The 21,643-nt window shown below is 26.3% G+C and overlaps 1 protein-coding gene and 1 pseudogene across 1 annotated transcript; both read right to left on the bottom strand.

Moving 5' to 3' along the window:
• Positions 1-3,701: 3,701 nt before the first annotated feature.
• Positions 3,702-14,847, bottom strand: LOC145836772 (uncharacterized). The gene is made up of 11 exons (XM_082944548.1): positions 14,840-14,847; positions 14,520-14,717; positions 14,118-14,195; positions 13,704-13,866; positions 13,356-13,528; positions 12,653-12,746; positions 12,370-12,486; positions 11,057-11,125; positions 10,568-10,700; positions 7,267-7,480; positions 3,702-3,932 (listed from the first exon to the last, which is right to left on the bottom strand). Exons 1-11 carry the CDS (start codon positions 14,845-14,847, stop codon positions 3,773-3,775), a joined length of 1,407 nt encoding a protein of 468 aa, XP_082800674.1. The 3' UTR covers positions 3,702-3,772.
• Positions 14,848-15,361: 514 nt separating this feature from the next.
• On the bottom strand, positions 15,362-15,738 carry LOC145836761 (histone H3-like; annotated as a pseudogene).
• Positions 15,739-21,643: the final 5,905 nt, after the last annotated feature.

Here is a 21,643-nt window from a genome sequence, read left to right as displayed (position 1 = left end):
TTGACTTTCTATATTTAATATATGTAATAATTATGTAGAAGTTTTTTATAGAAAAAATAAATCATTTTAAAATCTATTAAAAAACTTTGCAAATTAGAGTTATGTTTTAAATGTTATTTAAAATAAATTACTTGTTTATTTGGCTTAATTATTTGGTGGCTAGTTGTAAGAAAGAAAACAAACAACTAAATTTCATATTATACTATATCGTCAAAAAGTACGCACTACCCGTGCTAAGTACGCACTTTTTGGTCGGGTTCAATTTGCGTACTTAAGTGGTAGTGTACTGTATAATGAATTTATCTTGAATTTTCTAATACTTAGTGCAATAAATTGTTAATTATTACACCTATAAAGATAACTGTAAACAAAATATTGATTTAAAAATATTTACAAAGAGTTTGTCATAAAAATTTTTTCATGTTAAGCCTGATTTATCAAAAAGTATTTTATTATACGAGGAAACATTGTTTTAATAAACTACTTTAGAAAACATATTTAACTATTAGTTCTCATACAAAATTTTCTAAATCTTACTTATTTGCCTTTATAAATATACCTCGTAAAAATAACGTTTCTAATTTTTTTTATTAAGAAATTCAATTGTAATTCATGGTTATTTTATTTTTAGACAAATTCAAAAAAACAAACTATATATTAAATTTACTTTTATTAAGTAGCGTGTATATATTTTTAATAGATTGACTCACTATACAAACTATTGAATTTACAAAATAAATAATGACCAAATTTTCTATAAAAAATCGTTTACCATTCTTTACCGTTAATGTTTGAAAATCAAGTTACTTAAATCTAAACAACTCCCCCTCGGGCCGCAGTTTACCGACCCCTGATCTACACTTCACTGCAGGGTTTCCCAAACTTATTTTCAAATTCACTTCCATGGCAGAAACTTAAAAAGTAACCCCTCTTTATCAAAAACAGCGCGTCTATACCGCTTACTTTTTATTTACTTTTTCGCACCCCTATTGCCGCCTATCAGCCAAAATGGCTCCAAAGAGGGCGAATTTTTTGTAAGAAATATATATAAAAGGTCTTTCTGTGCACCAGGTCTTAGGATATACTTTACATATATGTCTATTAATATGTCAAGTTTTTTATAATAACCCAAAAAAAGATAAATACAACTTTCCAAGTAGGTAAAACTAACAAACTTTTAGCTTTGTACTATTATTGTAGAAAATGTAAAAGTAATAAAATTGACTTGAACAATGTAATTGACATTTTTATAATCTTTAATATCTATTTTTGTTTGACATTTAAAAATACATATTAATAATTTTATTATTTATGTGGAATAATTTTAGTCAAGTTAACTAAATTTGAAAAGTTTCATGAGTACGTTAATAGTTTAAAAAGAACCGTTAATAACTAATGGTGTTGTCTATGTTAAAAGCAAAGTTATCTTCTGCTTTTTATTCAAGTGTTGGTACAAGTTTCTCCTCGAAGAATTATCATATTCCTAATCTAAATAAAAAGGCTTCACATATGAAACAAGTAGCTAAAAAATATTTCAAGTTAAAAATTTCTTTACTTTTGGTTTATGTTTTTTTGAACTTGATAAAATATCTTACACAGTTTGTATACGTAAGTTAAAAAACTGTCAACGAGACATAAAACATTACTACACCAATAAAAATCAGATAAGACAAGAAAGCAATGACAAAAACCTAATAAAGAGTAAAATCTTTAGTTTAAAAGTTTATTAAAAGCATTTTAAGTACAATAAATTGCTTATAAACTTTTAAGAGAAACTAAGGTATAGTTAATAAGGTGCTAATTTACACACCTGTCATAAAATTTAATTGAAAATACTTCTTGTATCAACCAACTTTAAAAGTATCTAGGAAATATAAACTTTAATGTTTTACTTGTTTTTTTTTAATTTTTAGTTGTACAACGTGAACCTGATTTTTTATATACCAGTTATTTTTGACACATTACTTTTAGTCCTGTTAAGGCCATAGGGGTGGGGGTAGAAGCCATTTTTTGACCAAAAATAACATATAGACTTATATTATAGTAAATTTCATAATCTTTCAGATGCTTTTTTTAGATTTTAAAAATATTAAGCAACTTTTTTTTTATGACAGGTTATATAAAGGGTATATAAAGGGTAACTTTAAAGCCGTTTTTCTCGAGTTTTTAAAAACGGGCTTTAAAATCTATCTTCTCCTTCATTTTTCAAGCAATCCTCTTCAAATTTTCAGGAAATGTTCCTTACATTATGAGAAAAAAACGTTATTTGTGAATTTAAATAATTTAAAAAAAAAAAAAAAATTTATGACAAAAAAAAAAAAAAAAAAGTGATTTTTTATCAAAAATTTTTTTTTTTCAAAAAAAAGGTATTTTTACTTGAAATTTTTTAAAGTCACAAATAAAGTTTTTTTGTTATTGTATAAAGAATAGACTGTGAAAGTTTGAAGAAGATTGCTTAAAAAATGAAGGAGGAGATAGATTTTGAATGCATTAGTCTTTTTTTGCCGTTTTAGTTTTTCCTTCCCCATAAGGAACCTGTTATGCGGCCCGACTTTGGCTGGTCATATCTCAAAAACTAATTTGAATTTTTAAAAACGGTAAAAAGCAACTTGAAGCTTAGTAAAAACTCTATAAAATAAGATCAACTTGTAAAAAACATGGCCTACCCCCCCCCCCCCCCCCTATGGCCTTAAGTTTAGTTATTCTTTTTAGCTTTTTTATTATTTTCATTACAAATGCATAAGTACTTTATTATATACATTAAAAAAAATCTTTCAATCTGCGTTTTTTTTTGTATACAAATTTGAAATTTAAATTAATTTAGATCAGGGGCGTGTTTAGTCTTTTTTCTGTGGCGTTGCACTTTTTATTTTGATCAACATACAGTATTGTCTGTACTAGCTTTATCAACACACTTTTAAAATTTACATAATTGTCTTAAATCTTTCAGTTACATAAAAAATTTAAATTTAAAACAATTTCAAAATATCAGTGAAACAGAATGAAAAATAATTACAAATTGTAATGAAAAGTATATATAACAATTCTAGACTATAAAATGAATTAACGATGTGGGCGTAAGACTTAATTTCATAGGATAAGTTTTTTAAGATTTAACACTTAAGCAAGAAACTAAGAACTTAGGGTTAAGAATTAAGGATAAATTTTGAGTTCTACATTAAAAAATACACCTTTGCAAAAAAATTACTTGCGGAAAAGTGCCACCTATAAAAATTAATTACTTAATATGGTAATCTGTGAAAAGCTGTCAACATTGCAAATGTGACATTATGTAAACTCTAACACCCTTTAAACAAATAGGGAGCATCGTAAAATTTCTTATTTATTACTGCATAGTAAAAAGAACAACAACTTTCTTTAGTTTTGCTTTATTTTATAAATTATGCGATGTCTACTAAATACAAATAAAACTTGTAAGCTAAAATCATGGATATTATATAAAAATATAATATGTACTTCAAATCATTATTTAATATAATATAGTTGGTTCATATGTAGTCACTAATAAAAATTTATTCAACATTTAAAACAAATGTTTATCTCAACATCTATCTACCGTTAAAAATATACTACCTATACTATTTGAAACGTTATAAAATAAAAGTTTAAATACTTGCCTTCACGAAACCAATAAGAAGCGAAGCGATTTGTTGTATAACTCAAAACAAAATGAAACCGGCGAAAACGCTACTCATCCTGAACTCGTATTACTATATACCCGAAATTTTTATACTCGCATACGCATGATATATCAGCAGTTCATGGCTGCAAACGAGTTCTTGCAGTCGATGACGGATCTATCCTTGTTCGAATAAACCACGTTGCATTCATCCAGGAACTCGCGGCATTTGGCTGCTTCTTGAAAGGCGAGAAGTTCGAACAAGTAATCGAACTCAACACTCGGCCTCATTCTGTTTATAATAAAAAAAAATTGTTTAGTTTTTGATCTAGAATTAAATCGAGAGAGTGAGAAGTTGTGCTCTGTTTGAAAAAGGAAACTCAAGTTTGCAAGCATTGACTTTTTACTTATTATTTATTTTATAATCTTACATGCTAGTTTGGTCGGCTTTTGTTTTTCTCACTCTTGATTTGCATGCAAATTATTAACTTTAAAAAATATTTTTAATTAATTATTAAATTATTTTTTTTAAGTTTACTTTGTTAGAGTACTTTTTTTTATTAAAAGCTACTGCAAACGTGAAATTCTTACTTTTTAAAATTTATAACAGACAGCGAAAATACTTTAAATTAATTAAAACTAATTTGAGTCATTGAATATGTAATTTATTAAACAACATAACTTACCTGTAACTCTAAACAACTTTAAATTGTTAAAATATTCAAATTAATAGATATATACCTTATAAAAAAATAAAAATTAGGAACAACTCATGTAACATTATAAAATAAAGATGTGTTACTGATTTTGTAGCACCAGTATGTGTTAATCAATAATATTTTGCCATCCAAGTATACAACTTTTCTTATTACAATTTTTTAATCTCATGTCCAGTATGATAGAAAAACAAAACCTCATCATAGAAATTTATGTTATTTAGCTTAATCCAGTGTAGAATTTTTTAATAAACTGTGTAACAGCGATTAAAGATACTATTATATTTTATACTTGCTAATAATGTTTAGCTTCACTTTTAAAGAAAAAAAAAATCATGCTACGAAGTTGTTTTATACTGTAAAATTTAATGATGAACATATTTACCATGTAAGTAAAATAGTTTCTTTAAAAAAAAATAAATAAAAACTACACCGTCATTTAACTTAAAGTTCTTTACAATTTATGTTTGTTTTCATACTTATTCTTAACTCGGGTAATTCATAAAAAACAGTTTAAAGTATATATACCAGTATTAAATAATGCATAAGTTTCTTAATAGTACAGAACTGAATACATTACTACCAATCATAATATATATCTGTTTAATGTGGTTCGCAAATTAGTGGATAATTGAACAACTTAAAACTGTTTTTTTAAGCTTAAAATGAAAAATATACACCCTATGACCTATGAATCCAAAAGAAATACAAAAGAAACTCTTCATTGGATATTCCTAAAAGATAAAGACAGTAGAATAGATTTTGGAAAAACTTTAACTCGGACAAAAGTGTTTGTTAAGCAGATATAACAAAATGTTTGCAATAAAAATTAACATTTTGCTCTTTCAAATGAAATAGTTTTTTTGTGGAGTAACATTTATAATGTGAAGGATAAAACTTCTTACAATTAAAAAGTTTGAGATTACAACAATATAAAGCTCGTAATCTTTATTAAAAGCTAGATGTGTTTTTCAATCAAACCAAAATTTTACAAACTCATTTGATACACTGATAAATTGATAAATTTACCATTAAGGAGCGCAGTAGCGTAGTAAAGAGCTCGCTGAGAATTTCAATTTGAACTCAGTGGCGTTATAAAGAGTTAAAAGTAAGTTTTCATCAGAATTTAGGGCACAGTAACGTAGTAAAGTGCCCAGTACAATTTTTTATCAAGACTTTGAGCACAGTAACGTGGTAAAGTGCCCAGTACAATTTTTCATCAAGACTTTGAGCCCAGTAGCTTGGTAAAGAGCTCAAAAAGTTCGTAAATTTATCACATATTATTTGCTCTTTTTTAACAATACCTGCAATTACTGAGAGTTTTGCGCAACAAACCGTTTGAAATATCTGTATGTTTTTTAAATCAAAAACTTGCAACTACAACTCCAGTATTCCGTCGCTTTTTGAAGTTTGCTTTCTATTATCTGGACTTCTTCTATCATCAAACCTCGTATTTTTTCGTTACAGCTGCAATTTATTTCTGCATTCGTGCTTTCCCCGTTTCTATTACTTTGATCAGTGGTCTTTTCGTCTTCTGCTTCAGCTGGTAAAATAACTGATAATATGTTAGAAACTGTAGTGATAAAGTGCGTGAGATAATAAGCTACACGGGTTTTCTTTTATCTTTATGATGAATGATTTTATATGAGGGATTTTTTAACTAAGGACACAAACATTAGGACATCTTTTTAAGTGTAAAATCTTATAAATTGTTGTTAGCTATCATAAATGGTTAAATTCTAATTACAAGGTTGCAAAATTTTTTTGGAAAATTTTCTCCAGGTTTTCAATTTTTTTCCAGATTTTCAAATCTTTTCCAGGCTTTTAAAATTACACGTTTTAGGGTTTATTTTTAGTAAGAAATTGTTTTAAGGTAAAAAACTAGGTTAAATGGTATTACGACATTAAAAAGACATCTCAAAGCTTCTTTTAATGAGCTTTTCAATATTAACAAATTTTGAGGATGACAATAAATTTTATCTAAACGATAGATTTTTGGTGTCAATTCGAAATAAAAGTTGTTTAAAATTCCAGGTTTTTTAGTGTTTTTAAGTGTTTTTTTTTTGCCTAAATTGTCAAATTTCAGAATTTTTGACAACCCTGTAAGTATATTTTTATATACTATCATAATTTTAAAAAACTTCTTTAAACTAATTAAACTAAAATTTATTTGAAACATTTCATTTGAAACTTATTTTAAACTATATTGAAGGGCAGTTTCACAAAACTAAACATTATAATTCTAAACATTAACATCCTTTTTTTTCCTTAGTTAATATTCAAAACCTTAAGTGAAATACATCTAAGACAAGTTATAAAATAATAATCTCTAAGAAAGTGCTCGCTTGTTATACAATGGAATTTTTAAAACTATTGGTTTACAGAATAAGACATATATAATATCATCACTGTATATATTTAAATTAAGTTTATTTAGAATTTTTTAACCACATAATTCTAATCATCATTTAAAGTTTTTTAATTGTATAAGCTTAAAATATAAATCTAAAAAAATTTTAAGTTAATTCACAAATCCTTTTATAGTGAAAACATACTAATAATATTTTTAAAGCATTAAATATAATCAAAATAACTGACACTCAACTTATACAAAAGTTTAAAAGTTTATATACCTACAATTCTAAACTAAAGCCAGTTACTTTTAACAAATTATAAGCTATGCTATGCACTAAACTTATAAATTAAACATTATTCTAACTATTGTTTACAAAAACATCTAAATTTACTACCCAGTATATATCTATCATCTTACGCTCATTATTGACAGTAGTAAGATTTTTTAAAGAACTCACTGAAATAACCGCTTATGCTGCATTTACATGTCCAACCTACACACTCAACCTAGTTTCTTTTAACAAATCAAAACCGAGAATTCAAATTGAAACTTACGCCCGGCACACCCTCAACAGCGCCTGCTTCCTCTCCCTGCCCACGAACTTGTCCATCAGGTACCCGGCCATCTTGGGCGCCCTGGCGAACAGCTTGAAGAAGCGCACGTAGTTGCCCTGCGCCCACGCCTCCCTCACCCCGAGCGCGTGCTTCACCGACTCGTCCCGCTTCAGCCACGCGTCCTCGCACACAACCGCCATCGTCGACGTCAGGTCTGCAAAATGGTTTGTTATTTCTGTTATAGGTTAGTTAGTAAGTAATGACAAAAACTGCTTGCAAAAAAAAAACTGATAAATGGGTGCTGAAATCTCAGTAGCAGATATGAGGTCTGCAAATTTTTTTTTTTTTTAATTTATCAAAAAATTTAATTATAATTCACTCATATTAAAAAGGTTTATTAATTAATTTCGTTTAGCGCATCCTCAGAATAATCTTGCTAAAAACTGATAGTATTATGGTGTAAATTTAGTTATAAAGAATAAGTTTAAAATGTCTAGTAAAAAATAGTTACGTCATAAAATATAAAAGTCTGTTTAAAAGGTTTAAATTAGAATTGAGTTACACTTAGCTGATTTTAAGTAATTTACAAGACAAAATTGCTATAACAAAAACATTTAAGATAGTAAAAATTTTTACGTGAAATTAAATTAAATAAAAAGCACATTAAAAAATACGACAAAAAGCAACAACAAATTGTAAAAATATCTTTGTTTGCAAATGTTTGGCTCGCGAGTTCTAATAAACAAAGATTCTAGAACTGAGAGATGGTAGGTGTTTCTTGCTCTGGATAGAATTTTGAACCAATTATCCAGGTAGTTCTCTGCACAAACAGGTAAAATTCACTTCTTAGACATTAACGTTACTAGAAACAGCAACAACACCTTTTCTACTTCTGTGTACAGAAAAGAAAATTTTAGTCCACACTACATTTCCTGGAATTAGTATTGCCCCACCAAACAAAAATTGAAGATCATACAGTGCATAACTAACAGAGCTTAAAATTTGCACGGCCGACTGTTTGGATCTAGAACTTGACAACATTTACAAATTTTCATCTCATTAGGTTACCCCGAAACAGTCATCAAGAAGACAATTAAGGCAACTCAGACTAAAATGAACCGCTTTCCATCTTTCGGCCCACATCCTTTCCTAGTCTACCTCCGCCTTCCTTATAAGGGTGAAAACTCAAGATTGGCTAAGCAAGCTTCATTAGCTATAAAATCCACCTTATTAGTGTTTTGCTACGTGTTGTGTACAACACCAACCGCCCTCTTAACGAAATTGTGAAAGATGCAACACCTACCCATGATTTAAGTAATGTAGTATACATATTTAAATGTCATTGCGGAAATGACTACGTAGGTCGAACATCTCAACGTTTCCACATCAGGCGAGAGCAACATGTCACAAAAAAGCTAATAAGGTTTATTTTTAATGAAGACGACGTGAAGCCTAAAGGTGAACTGTCATCTATTCATGATAACCTTCTCAACAACCCTGTTTGTGCTGAGAACTACCTGGATAGTAGGCTCAAAATTCTACCCAGAGCGAGAAACACCTACCATCTCTCAGTTCTAGAATCTTTGTTTAAATAGCGTGATTTTATTATTATTGTTGTTGCTTTTTGTCGTATTTTGTAATGTGCTTTTTATTTAATTTAATTTCAGGTAAAAAATTTCTACTATCTTAAATGTTTTTGTTTTAGCGATTGTCTTATAAATTACTTCAAACCAGCTAAGTGTAACTCAATTCTAATTTAAACCTTTTAAACAGACTTTTATACTTTTTGTCGTAATTATTTTTTACTAGACATTTCAAAATTATTCTTTATAACTAAATTTACACCATAATATTATCAGTTTTTAGCAAGATTATTCTGAGGATGCGTTAAACGAAATTAATTAATAAACCTTTTTTAAATGAGTGAACTATATTCAATTTTTTTAGACAAAACTAGTACCAAAACCAAACTATTCTAAATTTTATCAATTTTCATTGTGAATATTTTCATGTAAAAGTAAAGATTGCTAGCAAAACTTTTGGGGAAATAGTTGTGCCAGAATCTCAATTTGTGCTGATGGACCAATGAAACTTTAAGAATAAACAGGATTTTTTTCATTTATTAATTATTTGAGCAAACTTTTAAAACTTTATATTCTTTTTTTAAATTAAACTATTTCAAACTAATTAATGAGAGTAAATATAAACTAACAATAAACATTTAAAATAAACAAAAAAGTATTAATTTAAATGTATTTAGTGTTACTTCCAGGGTTGCCACTTTTTCCAGGTTTTCTAAAGTACACATTTTCGGGTCTATTTTTAGTTTAGAGTTAAGTTTAAGATAAGAAACTGTGTTAAAAAGTATAAAAACATTGAAAACATAGTGTAAAGCTACTTTAAGTATGCTTTAAAAAAAAAAGTTTTGATGATTACAAATTTTTTAAATTTTTATTATAGAACTTTTAAGCCAAATCAAAATTTTACTACTGAATATGTGAAAATCGTTAAAATTCCAGGTTTTTCCAAGTTTTTTTAGTGATTTTTGTTCAAAATTCCAGGTTTTTTTTTCAAAGTTTTTCAAATTCCAGGTTTTTCCAGGTTTCCAGGTAAAGTGGCAACCCTGTACTTCTTATTCATTATCAGAACAAACTTTGTTTTTAAGTTTGTATTTTTTTTCATCAGTAGTTTATTAGCATCTAATTTTTATTCATTATTTATATTTAGTAATTTCAATTAAAAATACATGTAAAAATAGAAATTACTAAACAAAGTCTTATAAAAAAAAATTTTTATAACCTACAATAATTTGAAAAAATAATTACATAAACAAGAAAATACTTTTTACTTTCCCGTCAAAACTAGAGTGCTAAGTTTTTAGATGGCTTACGAAGTTAATAAACCTCACAAGTTTTGTAAAGCAAGTTAATTGAGCTTAGATGAGCAGTTAACAAGTTTGCACCGCTAAATAGTTGTGGCAGCACAACTTACAGTTAACTTTACAGCTTATTATTACGTTTAACTTGCTAGTTGACTAATATCAATGCATATTGTACATCAATATATAATTGTTGATTTTAAATTGAATACTCTTTTTTTTTAAAACAATAAACTTAAAGTTTCAAAATATATACAAAAATTAAATATTTTCCGCTGAAAAAAAAAATTAAATACAAATTAGTCTAACTAAAATCCAATAATATACTAAGAAAAAAGTTCAAGTAAAATTTATAAAAAAAAACAATAATTAAAATCGATGAATACAAACACAAAAAGCTAAACATAAACGCATAAAACAAACCGGTAGTATTTTTCGTGTACACGTAGTATATGATACCGTAGGCAATAAATTCAGGCCGGTTGGTGGCATCGCAACCTTCCTTGTACAGTTGGGCCAACTGGCTCTGACACTGGTTGAATTCCTCGTGGTCCGCCTTGTTTAATTTATCAAAATAAATTATCAGAAAAATCGTTTGAAAATTGCTAATACACTGGAATATTTTGGCAAGTATAAAATCAAAATAGTAACCGTTTGTTTTAGTTAAAAACTTTTTTTTATTACCTCAAACAACAGGAAAAGTTTAAGAAAAACTTGTTTACCGTTTTGAACAGAGTTATTTCGCATTATACTTTTTTGGAAGTAACATAATAGATTTACATCACTATTTCATTGTTTCAAAGTTAAATATTAAACTGTATTTGCTTTTTTAGCATAACAGTTAAAATTAAAAACTAATTGTTTGGTCTAAGTTTAAGCTTTAAAATGTATAAGGTAATTAAACAAACTAACTTTTTCAAGAGCAATTCTAGCATGTGTTTCATAAACTTTCACAGTAAAATCGTTTCTAATTCCTTGTATCTAAAAATTTTAAAGTAATTAAATTATTGTTCAATTTTGTATTAAAAACAACTTTATTAGACTTATTGCCAGAAATAAAGTAATAACTATTAGTAAATTAAGAAACTACTTTTAAAATGATAAAAATTTGGCTGTTTTTATGTAATTTTTTATTTAGTATACATATATACTACATCTAAATTGAAACATTTATAACAGCTGTATATAATTGATACTAGTATAGTAATTAGTAGCCAGTTGTAAACTGCTCATTAAAATATTTTTTAAATTAATAAAAATGCATCAGCTAAATAAAATTTATTAGAAGTTACTCAAATAAATAAAAACAAATACAAACTTATTACAGTTTACTTCTTTATTTTGTATATAATTAAAATTTAAGATATAAACCTTTTTGTATTTCACAAACCTAAAATTTAGATATTTACTAAACATAAAAATTCTTCAATATTAAGTTTTTTATATATAGTAATAAATACTGTTTCAAATTTTATTAAAATTAGTTGAGCCTGAACTCAAAGTAATAAAACAGACTTTATTCAAAGTTCTTATATATTATTCAATGTTTAAGGTTGCAGAAATAAATTAATTTGATGAAACAGTTGCAAACACTATGTATGATTTGTTAATTTCTTTAAGTGTTTCATAATACTATTCTATCTATATAGTATATCACTCGTTTTATGTGTGCAAACTGATTAATTTACTTTTTATAGTAAATATTAGTTTTAAATAAAAACTGTTTAGTTACTCAAAACAAATTTATCCATTAAGTAAAATTATTTAAAAACAACATGACTTGGCCAATGTTAAAGCACATTGTTTTTTCAGGGATTGTTCAGGAGTTTTTATAAAATAACTTTACAATTAGTTTTAGAACAGAAAGATACAACTTAAAAATTAAAACTAGTTGAAAATATTGATATGCTCTTTCATAGAAAAATTTCTTTATATTAAATATCAAGTACTTCTTATAGTAAGAACAAACAATATTTAAAACATATTTATTTATGCATTACAAATGTTAACTATAAACCTAAAGATACAATTTTAGTTATAAATTATGACTATTAATTTTTTTTGATATGCAACACAGTATTTCTAATGAGCATAAATATTTAAGATATTCGTAATTAAGGATTTCTGATTACTACCTTTAGAAAAAACTTTATACACAGGTAACTTTACAAAGTTTTTAGCAGTTATGATTTCGTCAAAAAACAATTAATAAACTTTTAACTTACAGTGAGGTCCTGCCTCAAGCTTTTCATTTGTCGGCAGGTGTACCTGTAATCCTTCTTTTCCTTGTAGTTTTCCTTCACTTTTTCCAACGACACTTTCAACACTTGCAGTGGTCGAACCTGCAGCAAAAGTAAAAAAATTTCTTTTATCAACTTACTGCAAAAAATTCAAATACAAAAATAATTTGCTCAAAAGATGTAACTTTATTAAATCAAACATGTAAAAATTCAACATATAACTTATAGTAATTTTTATAAACAAACTCATATACAGTAGGCAACCAACTTGTGAAGGGTTTGGAGCTGACGTTAACCTGAAGTAATCCTTAAACACATCGCAACAGGTTCCTACTATTTTGTTCTTTCCAACTCTATCAGTGCTGTTTTTTTATATAAATTAACTTTACACACGATTTAAAACCTTTATTAGTTTTAACAATAAAATTAACAAAATTGCCGTTAAGCATATATAACTTTTGAATAATTTCTTACTTTTGGTACATAAAAAATAAAATGGTCAATGTATAAAACTAGCAATGTTAACAACAAAAAAATTCAATCAAAATATAAGTATCAAAGCGTTAACATTTTATTTTATTTAGTAGTAATGTTATATATTAATTATAAAATTATAAATTTGTAATTATTAGTCTTTAACATTAACTATTCTATTAATTAGAAAAAATTAAATGATATTTATAAAAATATACAAACTTTTATAAAACATTACATATGTTTGAAACGTTTTCAGATTTACAGTACGTCCTCAATAAACTTTCAACAAACTAAGAGAACTAAAACACATTTATGCAACAAAGTAAAAAAATAGTAAAAAAAATATATTATGATTTAGTAATTCAAAACTGTGTATAAAGTTAATTTGTACATTATAATTATATTTTTGTATGTTAAAATAAATTTTATGAAATGAAAAAAAAAATAAAATTCCGATATAATCAATTGATTAACACAAATTAGAAAAGACAAACTTTAAATTCAAGTCGGGTATATCCAGTGTGAGTTTGTTGGGCGTCGACGGTTTACTGGCGAACCTGTTTGCTCGATCCAACTTTTTCGCTTCTTTCATCGGATCGTCCAACGACCATTTCGGTTGGTTTTTCTTCTTGTTCTGCTGCTTGTTCTGCTGTTTGTTGTTGTTCTGCTGTTTAAAAACAGAAAAATTGTTAGTGCAGCCGCTTTTAATAAATATTTTGAAATATAATTTACTTATAGTAATTTACAATAGCTTAAATTGGGCAGTTCAGACAATTCAATTACCTATTACAAACAGCTATTATAATTTTATAATTAAGAAATGTTTGTATAAAAAAACGTACTTTCTTTTTAAGCAAATTACGATTTTTCGGCGAATAGACGTTCTGCTTAAAATTTTCATTTCTCTTTCCAATGCGCTTGTGAATCAACAAAGTTTTCTGAGGTTTGTCAGAAGAAGACGATGAAGATCTTGACGATGCCGATGATGAAGACAGACTCCTGCTCCTTATAATTAACAAAAAAAACATATCATTTTTTATCACAATATAGTTATGTGTTAATTTTTTTTAATAAGTTTTGTAAAAAAAATTAAAATAAATATTTAAATTTTTTTATTGATCTTGTGCAGCAGATTCAAATGTGGAACAAAAATTTTCTTCAAAAATTAGAATATACTAAAAACTCAATTAGAATAAGTAATTATCAATTTAAACATATCTTAAACTAATACACATACAAATTATATTAAAAATTACTTTGTACGTCGATAACGAGATCTTTTTGGAGATGTAGATTTGGACCTTGATCTACTGCTGGATCGTTTCCTTCTGATGCTGCAAAAAATATATAACTATTTTATATTTATTTCATATAATTTATAATCAATTATAAACAAAGTTTCTTTAGTATAAAAACAACAAGTACTAATAACTATATAAATCACTTATAATTTCAATAAATACTTTTGAATCAATCAAAATTAACAACTTTGTAAGTAACTTCCATAGAACAAATAATCTTTAAAAAGTTTAAATCTACTAAATAATAAAAATCTGTGGAGTTGCCTATCAAACATCATTAGTCAAAATAACTTAAACATTTTTAAAGCGTGTAAAAGTTGAACTTGTTTTCAAAATGTAATTAAAACTAGTAAAGACCTGTTGTTGTTCGGCCTGCGCCTGCTGTTGAACTGCGCCGGATTCTGCTTGAAGTTGTTCTGCTTCTTGCTGGAACTCAGCTGCTTCATGGCGGCTAGCTGGTCGTTCCTCTTCATGTTCAGCATCCATTTCGGTTGCTGCGGCTTGTTCTTGTTCCACTTGTTTTGTGTTTTGTCCAACGATGGAATGTTGATGGCTCTGTTATGTTTTTTTAATTAAAAATTTATGCACAATAAACTTAAAAGATGATTAAAATTTAAATAATATACAAACTGATTGGCTGAAACCGTGTAAAATGAACATTATGATTTTTTTAATACTTGCTCATCGCATCAAGATCAAAGGGGATATTTACAAAATGTGAATCATAAGTAATGTTTTAAAAAATGAAAAAGATTTAATTAGTTTTTTTGGTTTTTAAAAAAGCTTCAGAAAGTTTAGTAAAAAGGTAGTTTAATATTAAGAATAATTACATTTTTAAAGTCATCATTATAATTTTAAACTAGTGTTATGTATTCAAATAGTTTGTAATAGGAAAAACTTTTTGTAGTGTTTAATTCTTTTACAAGCATTATTTTTACTGTTTAATATTAGAAACACATACTTCAGGTTCAAATTAAGAGCTCGCACATTATTACAGCCTGTTCAACAGCTCTTTGTATGTCTCTCGGTAGTCTGGCCTAAGTTACAACAATTCATTTATTTGAGGTTTGCTTAAAATAGAGAAACTTTGCGAAGTTATCTTACTTTTTCTAAAACTTTAAAATAATACTTACTTATTAACTTTGAATGACTAAAGTTTTATACTGATGCTCTATAATTCATAGCTAAAACTAATCTCACTAAGAATAATTTGCATGGATGGCACACAAGTTTGTATCTTCAAAAGTCCGACTAAGTAAGCTTCGGCAGCTTCTTGCAGAGCCATGACTGCAGTACTTTGGAAACGCAAGTCCGTCTTGAAATCTTGAGCGATTTCGCGAATTAGGCGTTGGAAGGGCAGCTTGCGGATCAAAAGCTCAGTGGACTTCTGGTAGCGACGGATCTCACGAAGAGCCACTGTTCCTGGGCGGTAACGATGAGGCTTCTTCACGCCTCCAGTTGCTGGTGCACTCTTGCGTGCTGCCATCGTGATAATTTTTGGAGCTTTCCCTCCAATTGGTTTGCGGATAGCTTTTTCTCCAGTTGATTTTTTTGCAGTTTGTTTAGTACGAGCCATTTTAAATTCCAACTAAATTTATGTATAATCCATTGTATTGAAATATTTTAAATTTAGAACTATTTTTGTTCACTGAAAATATTGAAACGTAGAAGTTTTCAAATTTTCGGTTTAGTAATTATAGACTATAATACTAGACAAGTATTGACTAACAAAACTTACAAGCACAAAATTATTTGATTTAATTAGATAAATATAAATTCATGAAAGTGTTTGCTTTTACTTTAATATGGGTTTCATGAAAGTTAATTTTTATCAGATTAAGGAGCTCTGTAACACAAATTTTAAAAAAAGCTGATGTAAGTCAAATTAATAAGATTATGAAATAGAAAGTTTGAAAATATATATGAAAAACAAACCTCAAAATATCTATAAATAGCATTACTTAACTGGGTTTTAAAACAATATTTTAAGTTTAAAATAATATTTATGTAGGTCTGATTTATAATACTGCAATAATTTTAATTAGTTGAGTAATCTTTGAAATAAAAAGCAAACAAAAGACTATTAGTACTTATATTCTCGTGCCCCTTTATCATGTACATCGCTTAGGCAAACTTGAGAAGTAAATTGTTGTACAGAAAAAAATTTAGTATATTTTTGAAATAGATAAAGCTTTCTTGATACAAAGGAGACAATTTCAATAAAAGAAAATCTTTTTTTTTGTAATTTAGTTTTGGTAAATTCAAATTATGTGTTTGGCATCAAGATACTGAATTTTCAATATCAAGTATTTAGTATAGAGTGCTTCTAAAGTATATAAAGCAAGACCCTAACTTATTATTTTAGCTGAATCTGTTTTAATTAGTCTAAATCTGAAATACGTATATGAGCACGAAAATCAATATAGTAAATAAACTATTTTGAAGTAACATATATGGGTATTATGAAATTTTACCTTTTGAAAAAAAAACAATTTTAATCAGTTTTAGTAATACATTCTTGAAACTTACCGAACAAATGTTTAAACATTTATTTATTGTAAAAAATTTAATACAAATCTATACAGAATATCTTTTTATAATTTCATAACTTATGTTTCTATTTTCAACTTCTAAAAATATCGTTTATTAAAATATTGTTTATTGAATTTTATACATTTTATATCTTTTTTTAAAGTTTGTGAAACAAACTTCACAAAAAGAACTATAGAAGTATGCTTACAAAATCATAACTCTTTTTAATTTCTTTTAAACAGCTTTGACTGCTCTTACTTTATTAAATGACAAAAATGCGCTCAAATGTTCGATCCTAGGACCTGGTCCTTGAAAAGACCTTTCGGTTATCGAGTCGCACACCTCTTGGATACCTTTTCACGTCTTGTCCAGAACAGTTATAGTTTCATGTATTATAAGGCATAGATTAATAATGCATAATGCTCATTGAAGAATTAAAGATAATAATCAATTTTAAATCTAACAAAATAAAATCTATTGAAAAAGTTAAGTTTTACAAAAGTTCGCAAAAATTCATGCAAATTTTTTACTAATCTTACAGTAGTTATTTATCTCAATATGGAAGGGTTTAGGATAAAAGCTAATAAAAATAAAGTGTTTCATTGTTAAAAATGTTGAATTTTATGTATCAAAGGTAAAGTAACGCATTGGTTTTAAACAGTTTTTGTTTAGCTAGCAGTCTAAAATGTAACAACAATATACAAAACTAATACTTATTGCAATAAATTGTTTATTTCTACAACTAGATAAGTGTGAGTTAGAGCAGAGAACTTTTTTTAAGCTACATATTATAGAAGCCTTATGCATTCAATCTTTAAGGCCAAGTTTATGAAAAGAGCGTGAACTTAGTTTGAGAATGTTTTTTTGGAATTTTATAAAAATTTCCAAACTTAAGACCCAATTATTTTCCTTATCTTTATAGCTAAATTAAAAACTTTATTTTTATTCTAGAGAACGGTCCTTTGTCTTTAATTAAAAAAAAATTAATTGAATTGGGATTTGACTTTTCAAGTGGTGACTATTTAAATATTTTGTGTTTTTTTCTTTTTTTTTTGTTTATAAAACTTTTTCTCCTAAAGTAGTAGTTTTTTTTTTTTAATTTTCTTTTAGATACTTATAAAAATGAGCTTAATAATGATGTAATTTTTTTTTTTTCTATTTTTTTATTTTATTTATTTTTATACAATAAGCCTGAATAAACTTTTCAGAAAAATTCTAATTTTGCACGTATTTCGTTTTTCAGATATACAACCTTTTATGCAAAAATAAAATATTTTTTATTAATTTTTATTTGTAACAGATTTGTATACTTACGTTTTATGATGTTGTGATATATTTCCCAGTTTATTATTGCTTTTAAAATATATGACCCATACAAGTTTTACCTAAATTCTTAGCAACGCTATTTGAGGGATTTCTTGCCTAAGTGCTAAGAGTTTAGGTAAAACTTGTATAGGTCATATATTTTTAGCAATAATAAACCGGGGAAAAATATTACAACATCATAAAACATAACTATACAAATCTGTTAAAAATAAAAATTACTAAAAAAATATTTTATTTTTGCATAAAATTTGAATATTTGAAAAACAAAAATCGTGCAATATTGGAATTTTTCTGAAAAGTTTATTCAGGCTTATGGTATAAAAAAAATTATGTTTTAAATTGAAAAAATAATAATAATTTATCATTAACCTAATTTCAAAAGTTTTTTTTTTAATGAAAAAAAAACTATTACTTAAGGATAAAAGGTTGTATAATTAAAATAAAAAAGAAAAAAACACAAAATATTTAAATGGTCACCACTTAAAAAGTCAAACCCAAATTCAATTTTTTTATTTTTTAAATTAAAGACAAAAGACCGTTCTTTAGAATAAAAAAAAATAATTAGCTATTAAGATAACGAAAATAATTTGGTCTTAAGTTTGGAAATTTTTATAAAATTCCTAAAAACGCTCTCAAGCTAAGTTCACGCTCGTGTTTATGAAAGCAGAAAAAGTTCGTATACCAAACTAAACTTTTTAAATCCTTATATTGAGTAATTTTAAAATAACTAGTTTCTCGTAAAATTCTTCTTTTTTTAAGTGTAGTTTTATTATCATTTTTATCGCTGATTTATTTTAATTTTATTTTAATCTAACGAGTTTTATTAGTATAACAAAGTTCTACAGTTTAAGCATTTAATTAGTTTTTACATTTGAATAATACGTCATTTTATATTTTATAACTTTAAAATACATTATAATCTTATTTCTATTTCAATTTTGTTTAATTTAGTTAGATACAATTTTTAATAAGACTTACTACGAAAGATCTCAAATAAATTTAAAAAAAAAATTAAATAAGTTTTGTTATATTTGTTAAATAAGTTATGCACCGGAAAAGAGCTGTTAAAATTTATTTTTGCTAGAACTTTAAGTAAAATAGCCAGTTGACATCTTAGAATGTTTACAAAATCTTTGTTTTCTCTGATTAACCTTAGTAACCGTAATTTGCTTAGCTGTTTAAAATAATATTTGTTATCTTAGTATACGTTTCTAGATTTTTATGACATGGTCGTTGAGCTTTAAGTAAAATTCTTATAATCCCTAGTAAGTATTCATAAATATGTTAAGTATTTTACATTGTCTAAGTCTAATCTTAAAAGTAACAAATTTAAATAAATCTATAAAAATGTTTCAATACAGTTGATACTTGCTAAGACAAAAGTAGACATTGAAAAATAAGAGTAATTTTAATAAACTAATCTTTATTAAGCTTTAATTTTACAGAATACAAAAATAATTCTTTAACATATCTTAGAATATAAACCTTAAATTAAAGCTTAAGACAGTATTTTCAAATTTTAAGATAACAGGTTGGTAAAATTAGTCTTAAAATTTTAGTGCTGCATAATTTTTATAAAACATCCAAAAATTTAAACTTTTTAAAGCTTATTATTTATAAAATAACTGGTTAAAACTGATCAAACAAGCGTAGAACAAAATCTCACAATGTGCTGACAATGCCTGAGCAGTGGGCTGTGTAGGATTTAGTTGCCTCAATTTTCGGACTTTATGCATAAACGGACACTAAAGTGCATATGCACTTAATCCCGCTTTTTTAAACTCAACAGTGGTTTCTCGCAACTATACCTGCCTGATTAGTCCTAATAAGGTCGGAGGCTGTCTTAGATACTGTCGTTGATGGTCGAGTGGTAAAATTCATAATTTATTACTTATAAAAAAAAGTCGAAACATTATTTATAATATTTATCATAAATTATTTTTAAACTAAAAATATTTCTATTTTTAATCTGTAAAAGTTAACAAAATAGAAATCAACACTAGAAGTACTAAAGTTTTATTTTGATGACTAAAATACACTCAAAACAAGCTTCTTAGTTATAATTGTGACTTTGATTTAGCTTTTTCAATACAGTCTTGATAACATTCTAATGTTCTAGAGTTTGGTCCGACACATTGTTTACCTCCATTACTAGGTCTGATAATAAATAAAAATAGTTTTAGAACGCTAATTAACCTATTAAGTTCGCATTGTTGTATATTTTAAAAACCTTTGTTTTAAAAAATGTATTTAAAGGGTATATAAAAGCTATATAAAAGCATTAGTCAGTAATTATAATTTAGTAACAAAATTAATAATCTAACTTAGGATTGTTACAAAGACGAGTTTGCAAAATGTTGCCATTAGCACAAGTGCTTGGACATTCCGGTTCTACAAAATAATAATCTTCATCATCAGTCCAACTGCTCCAACCTCCATTGATAACTTCCATTTTGTTTGTTTCATCAATGCATTTGTTGTTTAAACAAATCTTAGTGATATTTAAAAAATTTTAGCAAAATAGACTACTCTTTAAAGTTAAAAGCAAAATATAGAAATAAAATTAAAGTTTTTAAGTTCTAAAAAAATATATGTTTTGTTATATGTTTTATTACGCTTTTTGGTAAGCTGACAAAGCAAGCCACTAATTTATGTTTTAAGGTATTTATATATTTCAGGTCACTACAAGAAAACAGATTGACAATGTGGAGTTAAACAATTATCCAAAATTTTAAATGTTAATTATTTTTTAATTTTTTGTTAAACCAAAAAGTTGATGTTTTATTAGAATAATTTTCGATAATGTTATTTAAAAAAAACTAACTAACCGCATTCAAACCACATTTAGTTCCTGGCAGTACATCAATTATCATAGCATATGGATCCCATAGTAATGAATACTTTTCCCATGTGTTGTACCATACGGCCTTTAATTCTTCATAGCTTGCAGCTTCATAGCTTGCATTTATATGAACTTTTTCGTCACAAATTAACTGAGAACACTGATTAGTCTGAAAAACATACATTATTAGCAATAAAAATGATCGCAAAAGTTAAATTATCCTTAGAAGCTGATTCGATTTTTCAATCATTATGTTAAAAAAATTATGTAGTAAAAAAATAGTCATAAAAACGTTTAACATCTACATTATTAAATTTTTATAAAAACACCTCATGCTCAGAAAGTTATACTTATTTTATTTTATATAATTTTGTTTGTTTTTTTTTTTTTATCAAGTTACCTAGTTTAAATCAAGACTTAAAAAGGATAGATAGATTTGTATCAAATTAATAGATAAATAGAATAAAAGTATATTTAAATTATATCTAGGATGACAATAAGTATTTTGATGTCAAAAAATTTAAAAGTGAAATTTATAGACTTGTTTTAATTTTACAAGTTTACAGAATAAAAGTATGCTTACATTATGTATAGGAAAGTACTCGTAAGAATAAAAGTATTGAAAATTGTCTTTATCATAAGGATTCATATTATTGAGTGCAGCATATGTGCACTGTTCTTCAAGAGAATAATTTGTTCCTGGATACTTTGTCAACGGTGTCATTGAATTTTCATAATTTTTAAAAGTTGCATACTCGACAAAATGTTTTCTGTTTGGTTG

This window comes from Thalia democratica, chromosome 1 (genome assembly GCF_965202585.1).
Source record: "Thalia democratica chromosome 1, ktThaDemo2.hap1.1, whole genome shotgun sequence".
Taxonomy (NCBI): domain Eukaryota; kingdom Metazoa; phylum Chordata; class Thaliacea; order Salpida; family Salpidae; genus Thalia; species Thalia democratica.
This window is presented reverse-complemented; position numbering and strand designations above follow the sequence as displayed.

Bases quoted from the DNA above. Each gene is read 5' to 3' on its own strand.
- LOC145836772 (XM_082944548.1), bottom strand. The intron at 13,867-14,117 runs GTAATTTTTAAT...GTTAATTATAAG, and splicing joins TCTCGTTATCGACGTACAAA to GAGCAGGAGTCTGTCTTCAT. The intron at 3,933-7,266 runs GTAAGTTTCAAT...TATTATAAACAG, and splicing joins CTGTTGAGGGTGTGCCGGGC to AATGAGGCCGAGTGTTGAGT.